The sequence below is a fragment of the Rhincodon typus genome, chromosome 37 (genome assembly GCF_021869965.1).
Source record: "Rhincodon typus isolate 14 chromosome 37, sRhiTyp1.1, whole genome shotgun sequence".
In the NCBI taxonomy this organism is placed as follows: domain Eukaryota; kingdom Metazoa; phylum Chordata; class Chondrichthyes; order Orectolobiformes; family Rhincodontidae; genus Rhincodon; species Rhincodon typus.
The window spans coordinates 5,199,179-5,218,594 of NC_063368.1; the positions used below are offsets into that span (position 1 = coordinate 5,199,179).

Consider the following 19,416-nt stretch of genomic DNA (forward strand, 5'->3'; position numbering starts at 1 on the left):
AGCCGCAGCTGAGCAGAGGAAATGGGTGACAAAAGGCTTTAGCAGTGGAAACCCATGATCTGTAGACCGTGGCACTTACTCACACTTGAAGTTATATTTTGCTGCACTGCAGTTGGGCCAGTTCAGGGTGGCATGGTGGCGCAGCAGGATAGCACTGTTGCCTCACAGTGCCAGGGACTTAGGTTTGATTCCACCCTCTGGCAACCGTGTGAGGAGTTTGTATGCTCTCTCTGTGTCTGTGTGGGTTTCCTCCAGGTGCTCCAGTTTCCTCCCACAGTCCAAAGATGTGCAGGTTAGGTGAATTGGCCATGCCAAATTGCCCATAGTGGTCAGGGATGTGTAGGCTAGGTGGATTGTAACCATGCATTTCCAATAGTTAGTGTTGGGAGTAGGTAGGTGAGACTGGGTAGGATGCTCTTTGGAAGGTCAGTGTGGACTCAATGGACTGAATGGCCAGTTTCCACACTGTGGGGATTCTATGATTCTAAAAAGGACACCAAAGGCAGACAGTCATTTAATTAGGGCTCCTTCTTTGGGGAATCCCCAGGATCAGCCAGGTGTAATGTCTGTTATGGAATTGTAATCTAACATACCCACTGTAAAAGGTCTCTTGCAAAAACTGCCACATTTTTGAAATACCGAGGGTACCCAGAGCTCTTGGAACATCATATCTGAATGGAGCATTTCCTGGCTGCACTTGGACAAATTAGACTGTTGACATCAAGAGATACTGACAAGCATCATTAAAAGCAATGAAACAGCAGTGAGATAAAAAGAAAAGTCCTTGCTTACTTAGTAAGGAATGCGTGGAGGATGGGAATCACAGAGCGTGGAAAGTAGCTTTTCTGAATCACGTGTCTGAGAACTGTCAAAGGCCCAATTAGGTTACCAACGGTTTTAATCTTCTCTTCACTCTGAAAAATACAAAACAGAAAAATGTTAGAAAATATTCAGCTACCAAAGAGACAATATCATAACATTATACAGCACCAGAGGACATTTGGCCCATTGTGCTCTTTCACCATAGTTGAGCAGCAGAGATTATGGGCAGAACCTTGAAAGAAAAGAGTTGGTGCCAGCACGCCTGTAATTGTACTGATCTGTGTTGATCAGACCTCCCTGGCAAATTGCTAAAGTAATTAAGACCAAGACTCTAAACGTATGTGCGTGTACATGAAGTAGTCTCTAGACTCAAATTGTTAACTTGGTTTCTTTCTACACAGATAATGCCAGACCTGAGTTTCTCCAGTACTTTATTTTTATTTCACTGTAAACATTAGCTAGGGTTTAAGTTGAAGGCAGAAGGTGTGCACCTGGACACAGGAAACAAACACAGCCCAATCAGCCAGTTCTACATCGCCAACAGAATGACTACCCAGAAGAGAGCACTTAAGTAACAAGGAAGAAAAAAACAGTTAGAAACAGACATGAGAGGAATTAATGGGCAACTGAGTTTTGAATCAATGTTTAATAAAAACTAAATTAATCAGTCCTTGTTCTACTTGCATGCATATTCACCCGTCGTTCTTGAGCCACAGATTTTGTGTGGCCGATTAGGAACAATAACATTTAAAGTGAAACTTCATATAGCTTCTGCATATTCTATCCTGTAATAACTACTCTCAGCAACCCACAACAAATGCTATCTCGACATGGTGGGTTTCCTACTTTAGAGTATTTGCCTATTTTGAATCAACTCTTCTGTATACATTTATTCTATCCAATGTTTTTAATACTTTCTCCTTTACTGCTATTAACTATCATCTCACTGCACACCAACATGGTATCAAAAAAAATCTTAGCTGTGCCTTCTGCACACACAAGGTTTACTTTTTTGTCCTAATTGATTGTATTCTTCAATAATCTTTTTGCTATTTATGTTTATACAAGTCTTGGATTAGCCAAATGGATTCTCATCCTCTTTTTATTTCCCTTCTAATTATCCCTATAGGTTGTGCATTCAGCTTGGTTCTTTATTGTATAGCTATGATCTCAGCTGATGATGATACTGGATAAGTCAGATCACAGAGTGAAAGCTGGCTGAATTGACCATAAGTTTTTTTTTGGCCATTTGCTCACTGTGGAGGTCAGTCACTGGCAGCTTCATGTGAATATGTTCAATATACTTTTAGCAAAAGAACAAAAAGTTTATTAAAAAAAAAAGCCTGAAAACTATTCCTTTGAAGAGAACTGTAAATTATCACAAACAGCTAAATGGAGGATTCAACCCATTTCCTCAACAATATACGCTAAACCCTGGAGAAGTGTCATTCCTAACTCAATTGTTGAGGTTCTCAAGCAATTCCTTTTGGCAAATGTCTGCACATTCACCAGAATGTAGTTCTCTCCATACTGTCTCCCCCAGAGACAGAGACATAGAAACACTAGCTAACTCACCAAGCCACAAGAAAAACTCCAGGCTTTTTCCAAACCGGCAACAGCTCAAGACTTCTTTCCATCTCAGATAGTCTGAAGACTGCCAAAACTAATCTGCCCTTCTTCTGGTATGGATTTGCTGGGGGCCCATCTCCATCTGTTTCTCTGGTTGTAAGTCTTAAATAATTTAAGATTTAACCATCTCACCAGACGGTTTGCTTAGGCATTTAAAATTACATGGTTTTAGAAAAGCTATTTGATTCAATGTTAAAATGAGCCTGATCCTTGGAAAATAAAGGAAAGCTTAATGTCAGAGAAGATGTGCTCAATGCTACGGAAATCCCACTGTGATATAGGAACTGCAGACAAATTAAAAATAGGAGAGTGAAGAGATAAGTTACTGGCATAAATTACTGATAAGCAGATTCAACAAAAACATGAAGATCTTTTAAAAAGATGGAGAGCTAGAGGATAATTAAGGAGAGTAGGACCCATTAGAAACCAGAAAGCCTACATGTGGAAGTGCAAGACCTGAGAATAGTTCTAGTAATAATTTGTGTCACTTTTCCACAAAGTGAAGGGGCGAAGCAGATGTTGTAGTTAAGAAAGAAAAATGTTAAAAATTGGATGAGATGAAGAGTTAGAGAAATATGATTAAGAGTTAAACATCCTTGAAACTGATAAATTGCCAACCCTGGATGAAATATACCCCTGCCTGCTAAGAAAAATCGAGGGTAAACTAATGGAGCCTCTGACCAGATGCAACTTCTTTCTGGCCACATGCACAGTGCCAGAAGACTTTTAAGCTCATATTGCTGTTGAAGGGAAAGGGTTAGACTGAGTAATTACAGTCCTGTTGGCATAACAAAGTTGGCAGGTAAAGTAATGGAAAAAATGTAAGGGACATTAGAAATTGTCATTTAGAAAGACACAGATTAACCAAAGAAAGTCAGCAAACATTTACTTAAAGGAAAATCATATCTGACTGGTGTCTCAAATATTTAGTACATCGTTCACGCTTGGAGGTACGTAAACGTTAGTTGAGACCGCCAGAACACTCAATAAATGGCAGTTTAAAAGATGACCTATATTTATTTAACAAAAGCCACAGCAAGCTATAAAATAGCAGGTGGCCTTCATTTGTTAAAGAGCTAAAGAAATGCAATGCAACAGAAGATGCCAAGAAAGGACTGAAATCAAGATAATTCTTTTCGTTCTGGTGACTGGAGCAAAAGATCCCAATTTTGAAGATGAGCAGGGGTGTTATTCCTAGATATGGTTTGGGATTATCATATGGCAGTTTGCTGCTGTAGCTTACAACAGCAACTACACTTCAAAAGTACTTTCAGTTGCCCAGAAGTCACAAAAAGCACTATATAAATGTCGGTACAAAATTATGAGGAGCCTAGATACAGTCGATTGGAAGGATTTAAGGGGAGCCAAGGAGAAATGTTTCCACCTGGAGGGTAATGGGTATTTGGACTTCACCACCTGACAAAGGTGAAGGAAATAAAACCCTCAATGCCTTTAAAATTACTTGGATTTGCACGTGAAGTTTTGCAAGTTACACAGTTAGGGACTAAGATGCTGAAAAGTAGGATTAAGCAGTGCAGGGTGTAGCTCTTTTTCAGCTGGGTCAAATGGCTTTCCTTGGTGCTGCACATTTTTGGTTTCTCTGCAACTGTACAACTGAATTAAGGCTTCTTTCTCAAATTAATTTTTAATCATTCCAGTCTCTGGACAGCTTGGATTTGGATGCATTTCCTCATTTCTATGGAAACCCATGTGTTTTACATCCATCTCTTCCTTGAATGGCTTCCTACTGTTCAGTTTTTAAAACAAACATTCATTCATTTACTGGATCTGTTGTTTAATTTTTCATCAGCATCCACAACTTACAAAGTTACAAGATTTTGATCTTACGTTCCGAGGATGGGTCACTCGACCTGAAGCATCAACTCTGATTTCTCTCCACAGATGCTGCCAGACCTGCTGAGCTTTTCCAGCAATTCCTGTTTTGGTTTTGATCTGATCTGTTGGTTTTGGGCAACAGTTTTCTACAGCATGATATGACTGCTGTTTAACAGTATATATAGTCCCATACTTGCTTTACCAGGTTGTCAGCTCATGAAGCTACAAAGGGGGATTATATGCCCACTTAAAATAGAAATAAGTGACCTTGCAACCAGTTACTGCTTGCTTTCCAAGTTTTCATTCCAACCCTTCTGTAGAAGATCCATTTTTAACTCTGAACCTTTTATCACCCATCTATTTCTTGCAACTTTCTGTAATTTCTTTGATGGGCCATGGTATACCACTGAACTGGGCTGAACTCCTTTTTGATCCTTTGGTTCAACTAAATAAATTATGTTTTTGACTTTTCATCCAGAAGGTTGTTGTTAAACATGGGGATGCACAAAAGATTTACAAGGCTGTTGCTGGGACTGGAGGGTTTGAGCTATAGGGAGAGGCTGAATAGGCTGGGGCTATTTTCCCTGAAACATTGGAGGCTGAGGGGGTGACGATATAAAGGTTTATAAAATCATCAGGCGCCTGGATAGGGGAAACAGCCAAGGTTGTCTTCCCAGCATAGGAAAATCCAAAACTAGGGGCATAGGTTTAAGGTGAGGGGAAAGATTTATAAGAGGACCTGAGGGATAACTTTTTCACACAGAAGGGGATGTGTGTATGGAATGAGCTGCCAGAGGAAGTTACAATTACAACAATGGTACAATTACAACATTTAAAAGGCAGCTGGATGGGTACATGGATAGGAAGGGTTAGAGGGATGAGAGCCAAACTCTGGCAAATGGGATGCGGTCAGATTGGGATGTCTGGTCAGCGCAGACAAGTTAGACTCAAGGGTGTGTTTCCGTGCTGTATGACTCCGGAACATTGTCTCAGTGTTGTAATTTATTTGATCAATACTATCTCTCCTTCATTACCTTCCCTGGACACATTAGAGCCAGGAATATTTGGTGCCTAATCTTCCCCTATTTTGACAACCTTTCCAATGAGAGACTGAAGAGGCCCCATCAATCCATTCTTTTCCCTGGTGCCCTGATTAATTTTCATTCCACAATCAGCATCACAAAAACCAGATTTCCTGCTCACATTCACATCTGTTTCAGGGAGTTTGCAGAACACAAATCGGCTGACATTTCTCCCATATGACAGCAGCGGTTAGACTTTGAAAATCTATTTCATTGACTGCAAAGGTGGTTGCGAAAAGCACATTACAAATGCAAATCTACTTAAAAAAAAATTAGAGCCAGCTCTGTTATTTCTTACCATATCATGGTCCTATGTTGTGACTTATGTTTGAAACTCACCAACCTCGTTACATTAAAACACATTCAGAATTCATCTTTGACTTGCTCACATTTGTCCTCACGTCAAATCCTTCCAGTTTTTGAACCGGCCTTCACACTTGTGCTGTTTGTCTCTGCCCATGCTCTGTGAACTTCAATTCTCCTTTCTAAAATGTTATATTCTATTCCCCATCCTTCTGTTAGTTTAGTTTAAAACAATCCCCATAGAATTAGCTAACCGTCACATTGATACTAGCTCTGTAGTGCAACCCATCCACCATAACAGACTCCACTTGCCTCAGGGAGATGAAACCCTCCCCCTTATACTGTTTCTTGTTACATATTACAATTCTTGTACTCTTTGGCATTAGGAGTAATCCAGAGATTTAAGAGGACAGTGGTGCAGTGATAGAACATAGGACCTGTACTGTGCTGTACTATTCTTCAGCCCACGATGTTGTGCCAACCTATTATGCTCACAAACGTCAAGGTCCCTCTCACTGGTGAATACTGAAGCAAAGTATTCATTAAGGACACCCCCCACCCCTGCCACCTCCTTTCACTCCGCACACAAGTTCCCTCCACTATCCCTGATTGGCCCTACCCTCACTCTGGCCATCCTCTTGTTCCTCATAAGCATAGAACGCCTTGGGGTTTTCCTTGATCCTACCGCCAAGGTTTTCTCATACCTCCTTCTAGCTCTCCTAAGTCCATTCTTCAGTTCCTTCCTGGCCAGCTTGTAGACATCTAGAGCCCTGTCCGATCCTTGCTTCCTCAACCTGAAGTTTCCTTCTTCCTCTTGACTAGATGATCCACATGTCTGGTCATCCAAGGTTTCTTCACCTTACCATTCCTTTCCTGCCTCAGTGGGACAAACCTATCCAGTACTTGTAGCAACTGCTCCCTAAACAACCTCCACGTTTCTGTCGTGCATTTCCCGGAGAACACCTGTTCCCAATTTATGCTCCGCAGTTCTTGCCTAATAGCATTGTAATTCCCCTCCCTCAATTAAATACTTTCCCATACCGTCTGCTCCTATCTCTCTCCGTGACTATAGTAAACGTCAGGGAGTTGTGATGATGTTACGGGATAAGTAATCCAATGGTTAAATTGTAACTATAAATGTAATTAGCACTCAGGAAACAAGTTCAAATTCCACATGACAACTGGGAGGATTTAAATACGAATCAATAAACCTGGAGTAAAATGTTCATTGCATTGATAATAATCACAAAAAACTACTGGATTGTTGTGAACAAAAACACCTGGTTCAGCAAAGACCTACACAGGAGGATACCTGATGTCTTTACCTAGTCTGGCCTACACAATAATGGGTTGTCATGACTAGTGTCCCTCTGTGACTTAGCCTAGCAAGCCATTCAGTTCATGGTCAATTAAGAACGGACAATGGCCTTGCTAGCAATGCTCACATCCAAAAAAATAATTTTAAGATTATGATGTTTGAGGTCTTTTTGTTTAAAAAGTTGGTCTCCACTTCTTGAAAGTCTGCTGTAACTCAGCCTTTTCCTTCCTATGTCATTGGTTCCCAAATGAGCCGTAACTAAAGCCTATTCTTGTGTCCCTTCTTAAAATGTTCTGCAACATTTCTGGACATAAAGTCAGATAATTAGCCACAACGGAAACCCAAAAATCTCTCAATAATTTGAGAGGCTTAGAAAAAAATCAACAGCACGAAGGTCAATTTTTTTAAAAGTCTGTGCTCATTTGATGCTACAAACCTGCACTTAGGCAAAGAAAATCCAACACTGGGTAAAAATAGAGCAATTCTAGTTGCTTAGCAATTCTTTTATGTTTGTGCCCACATTGAAATGCAAAGCAAAGGCTGGTGATCTTTAACTGGGGCTCTGGTTCTCAGTAACTGCAGCAAAAGGGTTGGCACTTTCAGAGTTTATAGGTCATGTTTTCCGAGGCTTCTTCAAAAACAAATAGCACTCCAAGTTTCATTCAACTACACATTTTTACAGATAGACAAATTATTGAAATGTTGCCTCCTTTATTCAACCCTTTATAGTTACAAAAACTTCAATATCTGTAAAACACGAAATCCACAATCTATAGGGAAGCTTCAGTAAACTTAGACAAGCACCACAACAGCAAATGAAGAATCCTAGAATGTTTAAGCAATTTTGGTAACTTAAATCAGTTACGATTAGTGGGATGCTTGCACTGCCAGTATCTGAAGCAGAGATCTCAAATAGCCAGCAAGGAATTAAAGATCTCCCTGGGAAATGGATTTAGTTAATCCAGTAGATTTACATTAGGATAAAAACAAATACTGCAAAATGTTGTAATCATGAAGTATAACAGAAAATACTGGTGAAACTTAGCAAGTCTGGCAGCATCTGTGAATGTAGATGTTAACACGGAGTCCAATATTTCTCTCCAGAATTGACGCTGCCAGATCTGTTGAGTTTCTCCAGCACTTGGTTTTATTTTCAGGTTTGTTCTAGGGCTACTGGAGACCTCTGTTTTATATCACATTTTAAATCAATTATGACATGGCAGTTCTCTTTGTCCTAAAGATGCCTAAGCCGTTGCTTTTTAGGTGCAGAAGATGGAAAATTCAGGGCCACATTTAAATCCAGATTCCATTAGTGTTCAAATAATTTACATCACTGATATTCCTCACAAATCAAAATAGCATGCCTGGGTTGAAGAATCAACCACAAGTTACACATTTCACTCCACACATCAGAACAGCTCTTACCTTCAGAAGTCCCATATACACCAACAGAGAAGTAATGAACACATCTAATTGAAATCCCGTAGTCTTGAACGCTTTCTGCAACAGTTCATCTATTTAAAGGTGGGGGGAGAAACAAGGGTGGAAAAGAGTAAAAAAATACACTTATATGGGAGGATAAACAATAACAGGAGTGATACTTATCTATAGAGAATCAGAGAATGTAGAGTACAGGCGACCTTTCAACCCACTGTGCCTGTATCACTTCTTCGATAGAGGCACATGTTTAGTTTCAATCACACTGTTCTTTCGTCATAACACTCCTAAAAGTCTTCCTTTTTGAAGTATTTATCCAATTCTCTTTCTAAAGTTATACTTTGAATCTTCTTCCACTGCTCTTTCATATAGTATTCTGTTCTATAAACAGCCCAAAGTGGAATTGCAGTGTGATTTATATCAAGAAATTGATATACAGGTAACTCAAATCTGGCACATCCAGGACCAAGGCAGTGCTGACATTGCTGGATTTCTGGTCATGTGGTTTAAGCCATGGGCAATTCAGGTGGAACCAGGTGAAGTAAGGTCAAGTGCTGCTCAAAGTGTAGAACTGACCAGTGCACAAAGTCTGAAGCCACACTGTGTCAACACAGTGCCTCGCCTAATTATCCAGACAAGTCTTTTTACAAGTTTAATCAATTAGAATCGATGCTTAGAATATTATACAAGTGTCTGGTTTTCAGACAGCATGGATTTGAGGTATCAAATCCATGGAGAAAATAATCAGGTTAAAAATGTACAAATAGATCACAGCCATGTAGTAGCAATAGTAGACCAACAAACTGAGGTGATAATGGGAAAGTGGTGGACTGGGTATTAAAGGAAGGACAACACAATTAAAAATTACAACCAACCCTGCAGAAGAGGGACTGAAAGACCAAAAAATCTTATCCTGCTTAGTCTGTTCTTCATACTCACTGTTTGAGTTAGACAGATGAAGCAACAGACTTCACTAATGTTCAGCTGATAATATTGCACTAACACGGCTTGCATGTCTCCTCACTGGAAATGGATGCCAAACAGATATGGCGACATTGGTTTATTTGTGCACATAGCGGATGCTAATCACAATTTAATATGTCCATGTTTGTGGCATTGGCGCAGTTTCTTATATGCCTGAATGCTAACACAAACTCTACAGTGGAACTGTACATACCAGAGCGAATACGGTATCTACATTTCAGGCTGACCTCAGCTAAACTGTAGAGAGAGTAATAATTCCAAACTTTCCTGACTTGCATCAATCGGATTACTTTTCTTGATGCTGCTCCCCTATTCACAGTAAACATCACAAAAACCATATACCAAGTCCGTTTGAGCCCTAGATTTAATATACAATACAAAGAATGGACTCCACCTCCAGCTGAACTGGAACAAAAAGTTTGTTTTTGTGGGGGGGGGGGGGGGTGGCGCGTGGTGGAGGTGGGGGAGGTCGAACAATGATCTATGTTATTCTAAAAACAATTCAGATTAAACAAAAAGCTACCCACCTGCAGTCTCAAATACTGCTGCTTTGGTTTCCTGGTCTTCCTTATAGACTGCAGCCACCTTCAGAAATGTTTGGACAACCTTTTCCGCGTTTGACAGATCAGTCTGAGGAAAATTAATTTACATTAATTTAAATTAAAAAATTCAGTCAACCCTATTCACTTGGAACATGCTCACCATTCTCTCCTAAAGGAGAAACTTAAACTTGGATAAAGTTTAACAAATATTTGTCCAGATGTGCTGATCATTCCTTATCAATGGGACTAAAGAATTAGAACCAACAGGTTAATCCATTACACTTAACAGATGTCACATCTTTTCCCCTTCTACATTTTGGGAATGCCAAGATCAATTGCTGGACCTTTAACACCCACCCAGATGCAATTACCTGGCTCAGGACAGACAAGAGTTTGAAGCAGGCATAAAACTGAGAGGTGTTGCATTTATTCAATGAGCTCAAGAACATTACCTCAATTTTTCCGACAACTGAAGCTGATAAGAAGTTAAATCCTAGATGCGTGTTTGAAAACTAATACAAGCTTCAGCTGGCCACAACATTACAAACTCATTACTGCAGGGATGCAGAGTTCATCTCGAAGAATTAACACCTCATCACGCAGTTGGCACAGACAGTCACAATGACTAGAATATCCTTTGGTCTATGCTGTGTTAATTGATCTTAATCAGCATGGCTGTAAGAATTTCATCCTTGGCAGCCCAAGCTAAGGAAGAGGGAAGTTAAGCAGTATTCAACTTCTATCCAGTATTAACTCAGGGAAAAGTGACATTACATGAGAAAAAAGTGAGGCCTGTGTCAAGTCATGCGCTCCTTTGACAACCAAGTCTGGCAGCTCACCAACTAGCTTCATACATGAAGGATGTCCCTTTCAGTGAGGCATCATTACGACTATACCTGTAGAAGGAGCATCCATTTGGCCTGAGTGGGGGCACAGTAATCAGTGCCACAGAAAATTGAATAGAAAATGCATGCTATTATATCAGTACCTGCTGCAGTAACAGAAGTGACCGCTTAGGTCCCATTTTAAGGAGTTTGTCTGGAGATGGAAAAGACAAGAAATTGGCAGCTTCTGATGTCAGGGTAATTGGGATGGTTTTCTAGAAAAATAAAAGGCAGTTAGTGAGAAGTATGGAATAGTACCAGAGGACAGAGTATATTTATCAGACGATGGGCTCCTTTCCCAGCAATGGCAAGAAAAAGTTAAAACAGATCACTATAGGTTAAAAAGAGATCCCCCTATCTGAACGTCCACAAACTGCAACATATCCATAACTCTCATGCCCGTATCCTATCCAGCACTTCCATTCACTTAGCACATTTGCGCTTGATGACCTACAAGGGCTTCTCATCCCACATCCTTCAAATTTAAAAGTTTGCAATCTCCAGTTTATATTTCTTCATGCATCCACACTCACTCCCACAACCCACCACAGTCCTACAATTCTGCACTACTCCAACTGTGATCTTTATTTCAGTATTGAATCTAGTGCCTTCAGTCACAGCTCCAATACTTTAGAATTCCTCCCTAAACATTTCTGCCTCCTTTGCCATCTTTATTACGCTCTTTACAATCTCTGACTAAAATAAACACAAAGAACTGCAGATGGTGGAAATCAAACAAGAATGCTGGAGAACCACAGCAGCATCTGTAGATAGGTAGAAAACTGTTAATTGTCTTGAGTCCAGGGATTCTGTCAGAACTGATCAAAAGTTCGTCAGTTCTGGCGAAGGGTCACTGGACTTGAAACATTAGCATTTCTCTCTACAGATGCTTCTGGACCCGTTTCTTCAGCGCTGTTTTTGCCTTTAACCAAACTTTTAGTTAGTTAATCTTAATTTTTTTGGCTGCTGCCTTATCGTGCCTTAACTGACTCAATATTCAAGATTATAGTATTGCGCCCTTCTGATAAGCGAGTGAAGATGATTAGAACATCTTTCTTACATCTGACAACACGAGCATCAAGCATTTCCAGAACAGTACAGAAGAAGTCGAAGACTGGATCTTTTCTACTCCAATAATGCACCTCAGATTGAGTGTCAAAAGAACAATGGCTCATGTTACAGCATTCACATTCATCATACCAGCCATCCTGTGGTGTCTCAGAGAAAGACTGCCAATTAATGTTTAAGTAGGATGCAGCACACATGCATAGGCATAGGCATAGGCATTAAAATTCCCTTGAAACAAACAGAGCTGAAATGAAGACTCATAAGGGACTTTGTCCATTGGTGCTGCATGTACGTTTTGATCTGAATGTCTGCTCCTTGCCTCAAGGTGGCATGACGGATTGTAGATGTCCCAAGGCAGCACTCAAAATCCCTAAGCATCAGGGGAAAAAAAAAGGGGGTTTTCTACAAAGTAATGGAATTAAATGCCAACTGGCAGGTGTAGTGGGTCAGTAGGTTGCTGTACAAACTATTATGCCATGCAATAAGAATTATTATTCACACCACTATTTCACCTTTACACCTAGCCAACATTTTGTTATTCCATCATAGAATCTGTGAATTGTTCGCTGGATCAGCATTTATTGTCCATCCCTAGCTGCCCTCAGGAAGATGCTGGTGAGCTCCCTTCATGAACTGCTGCAATCCATTTGCTCTAAGTAGATGCACAATACCATTAGGGTGAGTGCACCAGTGCTTTGATCCAGAGATGATGAAGGAACAGCGATATATTGCCAAGTCAAGATGGTGAATGGCTTGGAGGGCAACTTATAGGTGGTGGCATTTTCCTGCATCTGCGGCCCTCATCTTCTAGATGGTAGTGGTTGAGTTTGGAAGGTGTAGTCTTAAAAGCCTTGGTGAATTCCTGTAGCGCATCTTGTACACAATACACAATGCTGCTATTGATCATTGATGGTAGATGGAGTGAATGTTTGTAGACGTGGTGCCAATCAAGTAGGTTGTTTTGTCCCGACTGGTGTCAAGCTTCAAGTGCTGTTGGAGCTGCACACATCCAGGTAAATAGACAGTGTTCCATCACACTCCTGACCTGTGCCTTGTAGATAGTGGTCAGATTTTGGGCAGTTGGTGAATTACTTGCTGCAAGATTCCTAGCCCCTAACCTGTTCTTGTACTCACAGTACTTATATGGTTAATAAAAACCAAAAGAACTGCGGATGCTGTAAATCAGGAACAAAAACAAAAAGTTGCTGGAAAAGCTCAGCAGGTCTGGCAGCATCTGTGGAGGAGAAAACAGAGTTCACGTTTCAGGTTCGGTGACCCTTCCTCAGAACTGATGGTGGCTGGGAAACGTCAGTTTATATGCAGAAAATAGGGAGGTGGGTGGGGTAGGGAGTAAACGATAGGATAGAGCCCAAAGAGAGAGAAAGACAATTGGATAGACAAAGGAGTTGCTAACGATCAGGCTGGGAGGGTGAATAGTTGTTAATGGGGACTGTTAGTGACTAACAACAGTGGGTGTGTAGTGGCAGGCTATGTGGTGACAAGGCCTGGTGTGTGGGGTGGGGGGCTGGGACATGGGAGAGTTTAGGCCCTAAAATTATTGAACTCAATATTGAGTCCAGAGGGCTGTAGGGTCCCCAAGCGGAAAATGAGGTGTTGTTCCTCCAGCTTGTGCTGGGCTCCGCTGGAACACTGTAGCAAGCCGGAGACAGATGTTGGCCAGGGAGCAAGGGGGTGCATTGAAGTGGCAGGGAACACGTAGTTCAGGGTCTTTTTTGCGAGCAGAACGTAGATGTTCTGCGAAGCGGTCGCCAAGTCTACGCTTTGTTTCCCCAATGTAGAGGAGACCACATTGTGAGCAGCGAATGCAGTAGACTAGATTCTTGGAAGTGCAGGTGAAGTGTTGCTTCACCTGGAAGGTATGTTTGGGCCCTTGGATACTGGGGAGGGAGGAGGTAAATGCGCAGGTGTTGCACGTTCGCCGGTTACAGGGGAAGGTGCCGTAGGGCTGTGGGGAGGTGTTGGAGGTGAAGGAAGTATGGACCAGGGAGGGGAGGGGAATGTGTGTCTGGTGGTGGCTTTTGCCGGAGGTGGCGTCTGATGATCTTCTGGATGTGGATGCTGGTGGGATGGTCAGTGAGGATAAGGGGAACCCTATCACTGTTGCGGGAGGGAAGAGAAGGAGTGAGGGCAGAAGTGCAGGAGGTGGGTCGGACCCGATTGAGGGCCCTGTCGACAACGTAGCTGGGGAATCCTCGGTTGAGGAAGAATGTGGACATTTCGGAGGCTCCCTTGTCGAAGTTGGCTTCATCTGAACATGTGCGACGGAGACAGAGAAACTGAGAGAATGGGATGGAGTCTTTACAGGAAGTGGGGTGTAAGGATGTATAGTCCAGGTAGCTGTGGGAGTTGGTGGGTTTGTAATGGATATTAGTGGCCAGTCTATCCCCAGAAATGGAAACAGAAATGTCGAGGAAGGGAAGGGAGGAGTCAGAGATAGACCAGGTGAAAGTGAGGGCAGGGTAACCGGCGAACGTGCAACACCTGCGCATTTACCTCCTCCCTCCCCAGTATCCAAGGGCCCAAACATACCTTCCAGGTGAAGCAACACTTCACCTGCACTTCCAAGAATCTAGTCTACTGCATTCGCTGCTCACAATGTGGTCTCCTCTACATTGGGGAAACAAAGCGTAGACTTGGCGACCGCTTCGCAGAACATCTACGTTCTGCTCGCAAAAAAGACCCTGAACTACGTGTTCCCTGCCACTTCAATGCACCCCCTTGCTCCCTGGCCAACATCTGTCTCCGGCTTGCTACAGTGTTCCAGCGGAGCCCAGCACAAGCTGGAGGAACAACACCTCATTTTCCGCTTGGGGACCCTACAGCCCTCTGGACTCAATATTGAGTTCAATAATTTTAGGGCCTAAACTCTCCCATGTCCCAGCCCCCCACCCCACACACCAGGCCTTGTCACCACATAGCCTGCCACTACACACCCACTGTTGTTAGTCACTAACAGTCCCCATTAACAACTACTCACCCTCCCAGCCTGATCGTTAGCAACTCTTTTGTCTATCCAACTGTCTTTCTCTCTCTTTGGGCTCTATCCTATCGTTTACTCCCTACCCCACCCACCTCCCTATTTTCTGCATATAAACTGACGTTTTCCCAGCCACCATCAGTTCTGAGGAAGGGTCACTGGACCCGTAACGTTAATTCTACTTGTATGGTTAGTTTAGTTCAGTTTATGTTCAGTGGCAACCCCAGGATCTCGGTGAAGTTTCAGTGCTAGGAATGCCACTGAACATCCAGGGATGGTGGTTAGACTCTCTCTTGTTCGAAATGTTCATTGCCTGGCACTTTGTGTGGTACAAATGTTACTTACCACTTGTCAACCAAGGCCTGGATATTTTCCAGGTCTTGCTGCTTTCAGGCATGGACTATTATCTGAGAAAAGCTCAAGTATCTTGAGGGGATAGCATGAAATAGTTAGATGTCTGGAAAGGAAGAAAACACAAGACTAGCTAAAAATTGTAGCAATGGGCTACATAAAGGTCCAACTTCCTTCACTCTTTGTTATTTACTAGCAAGTAGCCTATAATGGAGGCAATAAGTACTGCAGATGCTGGAAGCTAAAGTCAATAAATATGGTACTGGAAAAGCACAGCCGGTCAGACAGCATGCGAAGAGCAGGGAAGCCAAAGTTTCGGCCGAAACGTGACAAAGGGTTATGGCCTGAAATGGTGACTTGATGCAAGTAGCCTACAATGTTTGGAACAACTGTGAAAAATTGAAACTGTAAAAAAGGTATTACAAAAGTAAACATACAGAAGTTTCTGGAAAAAGCATTTCTCCCCAAATTCTACTAAACCAAATGCCAATAATTGAATACAAATTCACCAATAAACCTTTTGTTCAGTTCATTCAAACCTCTTACATCTTAGTTTTTCTTGTGTCACTGTAATTTATCACTAATTAATTGCTTCCATAATTTATTGACATCATTTCTAATCTTATGAAGCTCAATGATATGATGGACAACGGGACAATGCATCCAAACCCTGATGTCCTTGAGACTTACCACATGTGTGTCAACTATCAATTGATCAACTGGTGTTGCCTTCTCTTGCTCCTGTTCTTCTCCACCTCCATCATCTTCTGCTTCTTCATCTTCATCTTCCTCTTCATCCTCCAGGTCGTCGTCATCATCATCCTCCTCCTCCTCCTCGTCCACCTCTTCATCCTCATCCCCATCACTTTCATCATCACTTAACAGTAAAACAAAATTAACATTTCTCAAAACAAAAACCTTCTGCTTGAAAAACTGAAAGGAATAAAATTTTTTTAAAAATCAAAGCTTGTTTACAGGTATGGATGAATAGTGGTTGTGTTACTGGACTTGTAATTCAGAGACCATAATTAATAACCTGGAGGGATGATGGGATTAGAATTAAGTAGCTGTTTTTGACTGGCATGGACACAATGGGTTGAAAGGCCTTTTTCTGTGCTGTAGCTCTGTATCTGCAACAATGAATCCCACCATGGCAGATGGGAAATTTAAATTAACTGAGTAAATTCGAAACAAAAAGAAAATCTGTAATGGTGACCATATAAGTATCAGGATATAGTAACTCAAATCTGGTTAACCAATAGCCTTTGGAGAAGAAATCTGCCATCCTCACCCAATCTGGTTTACATGTGATTTCAGATCCATTATAATGTTATGGGACTCTTAAATAGTCCAGCAAGCTATGCATGGTATTTAAGATGGCTCCTACCGCCTTGAAGATAATGAGCAATAGGCATGAAATGATAATTTTGCTGGCAATGCTCTTACCTCATGAACAAATTTTTGTTTAAAAGAAAATAGTGACTTGGGTCATTCCTCCAGTATTTTAACACACCAGTCACCAAACCTATTCTGCTCCACCACCTAATGTTTATGATTTTCCCACCCCACTGAGTAGGAACAAAAAACATGAAATTAGAAGAAGCATTCCATACAAAACTGGGACTTAACTGAGGGCTGACAATCAGTGGAATGAGAACAAGAGTTAGGTTAGGATATCAGTTGTTGTTTTACCTGGAGCACTCAATGTACATGTGAGGTGCTTGAAATGGGATAAAGTTTAATCCTTTAATACCAATAATCTTCACGATGTATAAAAAACCTCCAGGAATTTGGGAGCTAAGCACTGAATTCGTCACATTAAGTCAGCAATCCCACCGGCCAAAGCACCCAGCTATATTACAAAAAAGGGACAAACCAGACAAAAATGGTCATGGTAGCTCATTTTGAGCATTTCCAGACTGAGGCTTAGAAGAGTACGAGGCTGAGATGTAATACCCTGCAGTCAGGCCACGTCATAGTATTCGCAGTCAAGATTTATGTATTGTCACTTGTGAAGTAGAACTTGCTATACCACCAGTAAAATCCTGTAATTCAGCCTTTGAGTTGAGGTGGAAAATTAGATACAAAGATGCTTTAGCAGGCTGCAAGAACTTGATGAGACAGAGCCAAATGCTCATTTAAGATTTATACTCAGTGGACAGGCTGATTGGCTGCTCTAACCTTTAGTTCAGTAACCTGCAGTACTTTCCGCTAAGAACAATTTGGGGCCAAATTGATAATTACATCTTATTTACAGTCACAATATACTGTTGACAGCATACCATGCACAACCTGATGTAGAAAGTTATGAATTTAACATTTAATTAATACAGCAAACTGCAGTCAATCGCAATTCATCTCATGTGACTGATATAATTTATTAATAAACTCAAACTAATTAAAACATGGACAATGGTTGGACAAGCACTGCATCACACCTTTTAAATGTGGGAAACCTATGGACCCAAAAGTGGTCCAAGGTAAACAACTGTAGTAAGTTTCTAAAACTACAGCTCCTTTACTCAGGGTTATTGAATTGGAGGGTGAGTTGAAGATATTGCAATGCATCAGCAAAGGGAAAGAGATACCTTAACACTAGGCTATCACAACATTTAGGACAAAGCAATCCAATTTCTTCTTCAGCAAGGGGCAGAAGAGTGTGACCGTAGGCGAGGCAGGTAAGGGGTTGGAGAATACTATCTTGCAGCAGCCTCAGCTCTTGCAGTTATTTAACAGAATAGAATAGGATGCCTGCAGTGCAAAGAGAGGCCACTCAGCCCATTGAGTCTGCACCAACCTTCCAAACAGCATTCCACCGTATCACTGTAACACTGTATTTACCATAGAAAGGAAAAGGGAGGGTGGGAGGGAAAGGGGAGCAAATTGCTGGAACTGAAACCCAGCAAACAACTGGAGGTTAGAAAGATGCATTGTTTTTATGTATGCCACAAGTAGAGAATTCCTTGATGGAACTTACTTCGAAGAAATGCAAAAGAAAGATCGCCAAAAAAACCAAGTTGTGCGTTGCTCATGAATCAACAAGATTTGGTCCCGAACTTACCTGAGAGAAGCCAATGCATCATGCTTGTTGAAGCTGTCCATAACTTCCTTCAATTGGTCACAGCCTTCCTCACCAAGACAGTTACCTAGGTGAAAGACACTCTCTTTCAATGTGTTTAAATTTAATTACCTGCACAAGCTTTGATAGTTAGTTTCAGGTGGGCACTTAGTCCCGAGTAATGATGTGCCATTATTCCCTTGTCAGATTACCCCTGCCTGCTCCTGAACGTAGTCTTAAAACAGCCTCTCATCTTTAAGTTCTAACAGTCAGCAATCTGAAATAACTGCTTTGCTCTCTACAGATTTTACCTAACATACTGCATGTTTTTAGCATTGTTTTTATTTCAGATTCATTGTGTCTGAAGCATCTTGCCCCTCTCAACGTTGTTTACTAACCTGAGGAGCCTAGATTTCTCTAGTTTCCATCATTGCTAAAATATGCTGGTTTATGATGCAGAGTAATGCAAACAGTGCGGGTTCAATTTCTGCACTGGTTGAGGTTATCATGAGGGACTCTATTCCTCAACTTCTCCCCTAACTTGAGACATGGTGACACCAGTTTAAACCACCACCAGTCGTCTCTCTCTAGTGAGAAAGCAGCCTCTGGTCCAGTAGGACTATGGTGACTTTACCCTTCAGTCTATGGAAGACCTCTCTGGAGTGAGGTAACTGTTTGAAATGCGCGTGGGTCATCTCTCAGGGTCAAGTGTGAGGCGAGAGGAGGAGAGAGGCCTCAATGCACTCAGAACATGTAGAGGGATTGAAACTGCACTACTTGTGTGAATCTGCATCACATTCTAGCAATTATGCCAACTTCTGAGCTAACCAAATCCACAATTATTTCATCACCTTCACACAAGTGAAGACAATATTCTAACTGCAGGGATAACAATCAAGCCTGATACAATTTTCAACTGACATACATACACACCAGAGATAGTAGGAACTGCAGATGCTGGAGAATCCGAGACAGCAAGGTGCAGGGCTGGATGAACACAGCAGGCCAAGCAGCATCATAGGAGCAGAGAGGCTGACGTTTCGGGCCTAGACCCTTCATCAGAAAAGGGGGAGGGGAAGGGGGTTTTGAAATAAATAGGGAGAG

The 19,416-nt window shown here is 41.6% G+C and overlaps 1 protein-coding gene across 2 annotated transcripts in view; it reads right to left on the reverse strand.

Moving 5' to 3' along the window:
* The window catches only part of rangap1b (Ran GTPase activating protein 1b), a 56,030-nt gene that overhangs the window by 3,208 nt on the left and 33,406 nt on the right, over positions 1-19,416 (reverse strand). For both annotated transcript variants that reach the window (XM_020531303.2, XM_020531304.2), the window contains 6 exons: positions 18,316-18,400; positions 15,945-16,131; positions 10,942-11,052; positions 9,939-10,041; positions 8,416-8,504; positions 793-914 (listed from right to left, as the gene is read on the reverse strand). In XM_020531303.2, coding sequence (XP_020386892.2) covers positions 793-914; positions 8,416-8,504; positions 9,939-10,041; positions 10,942-11,052; positions 15,945-16,131; positions 18,316-18,400 — 697 coding nt within the window. The remainder of the gene's footprint in view (positions 1-792; positions 915-8,415; positions 8,505-9,938; positions 10,042-10,941; positions 11,053-15,944; positions 16,132-18,315; positions 18,401-19,416) is intronic.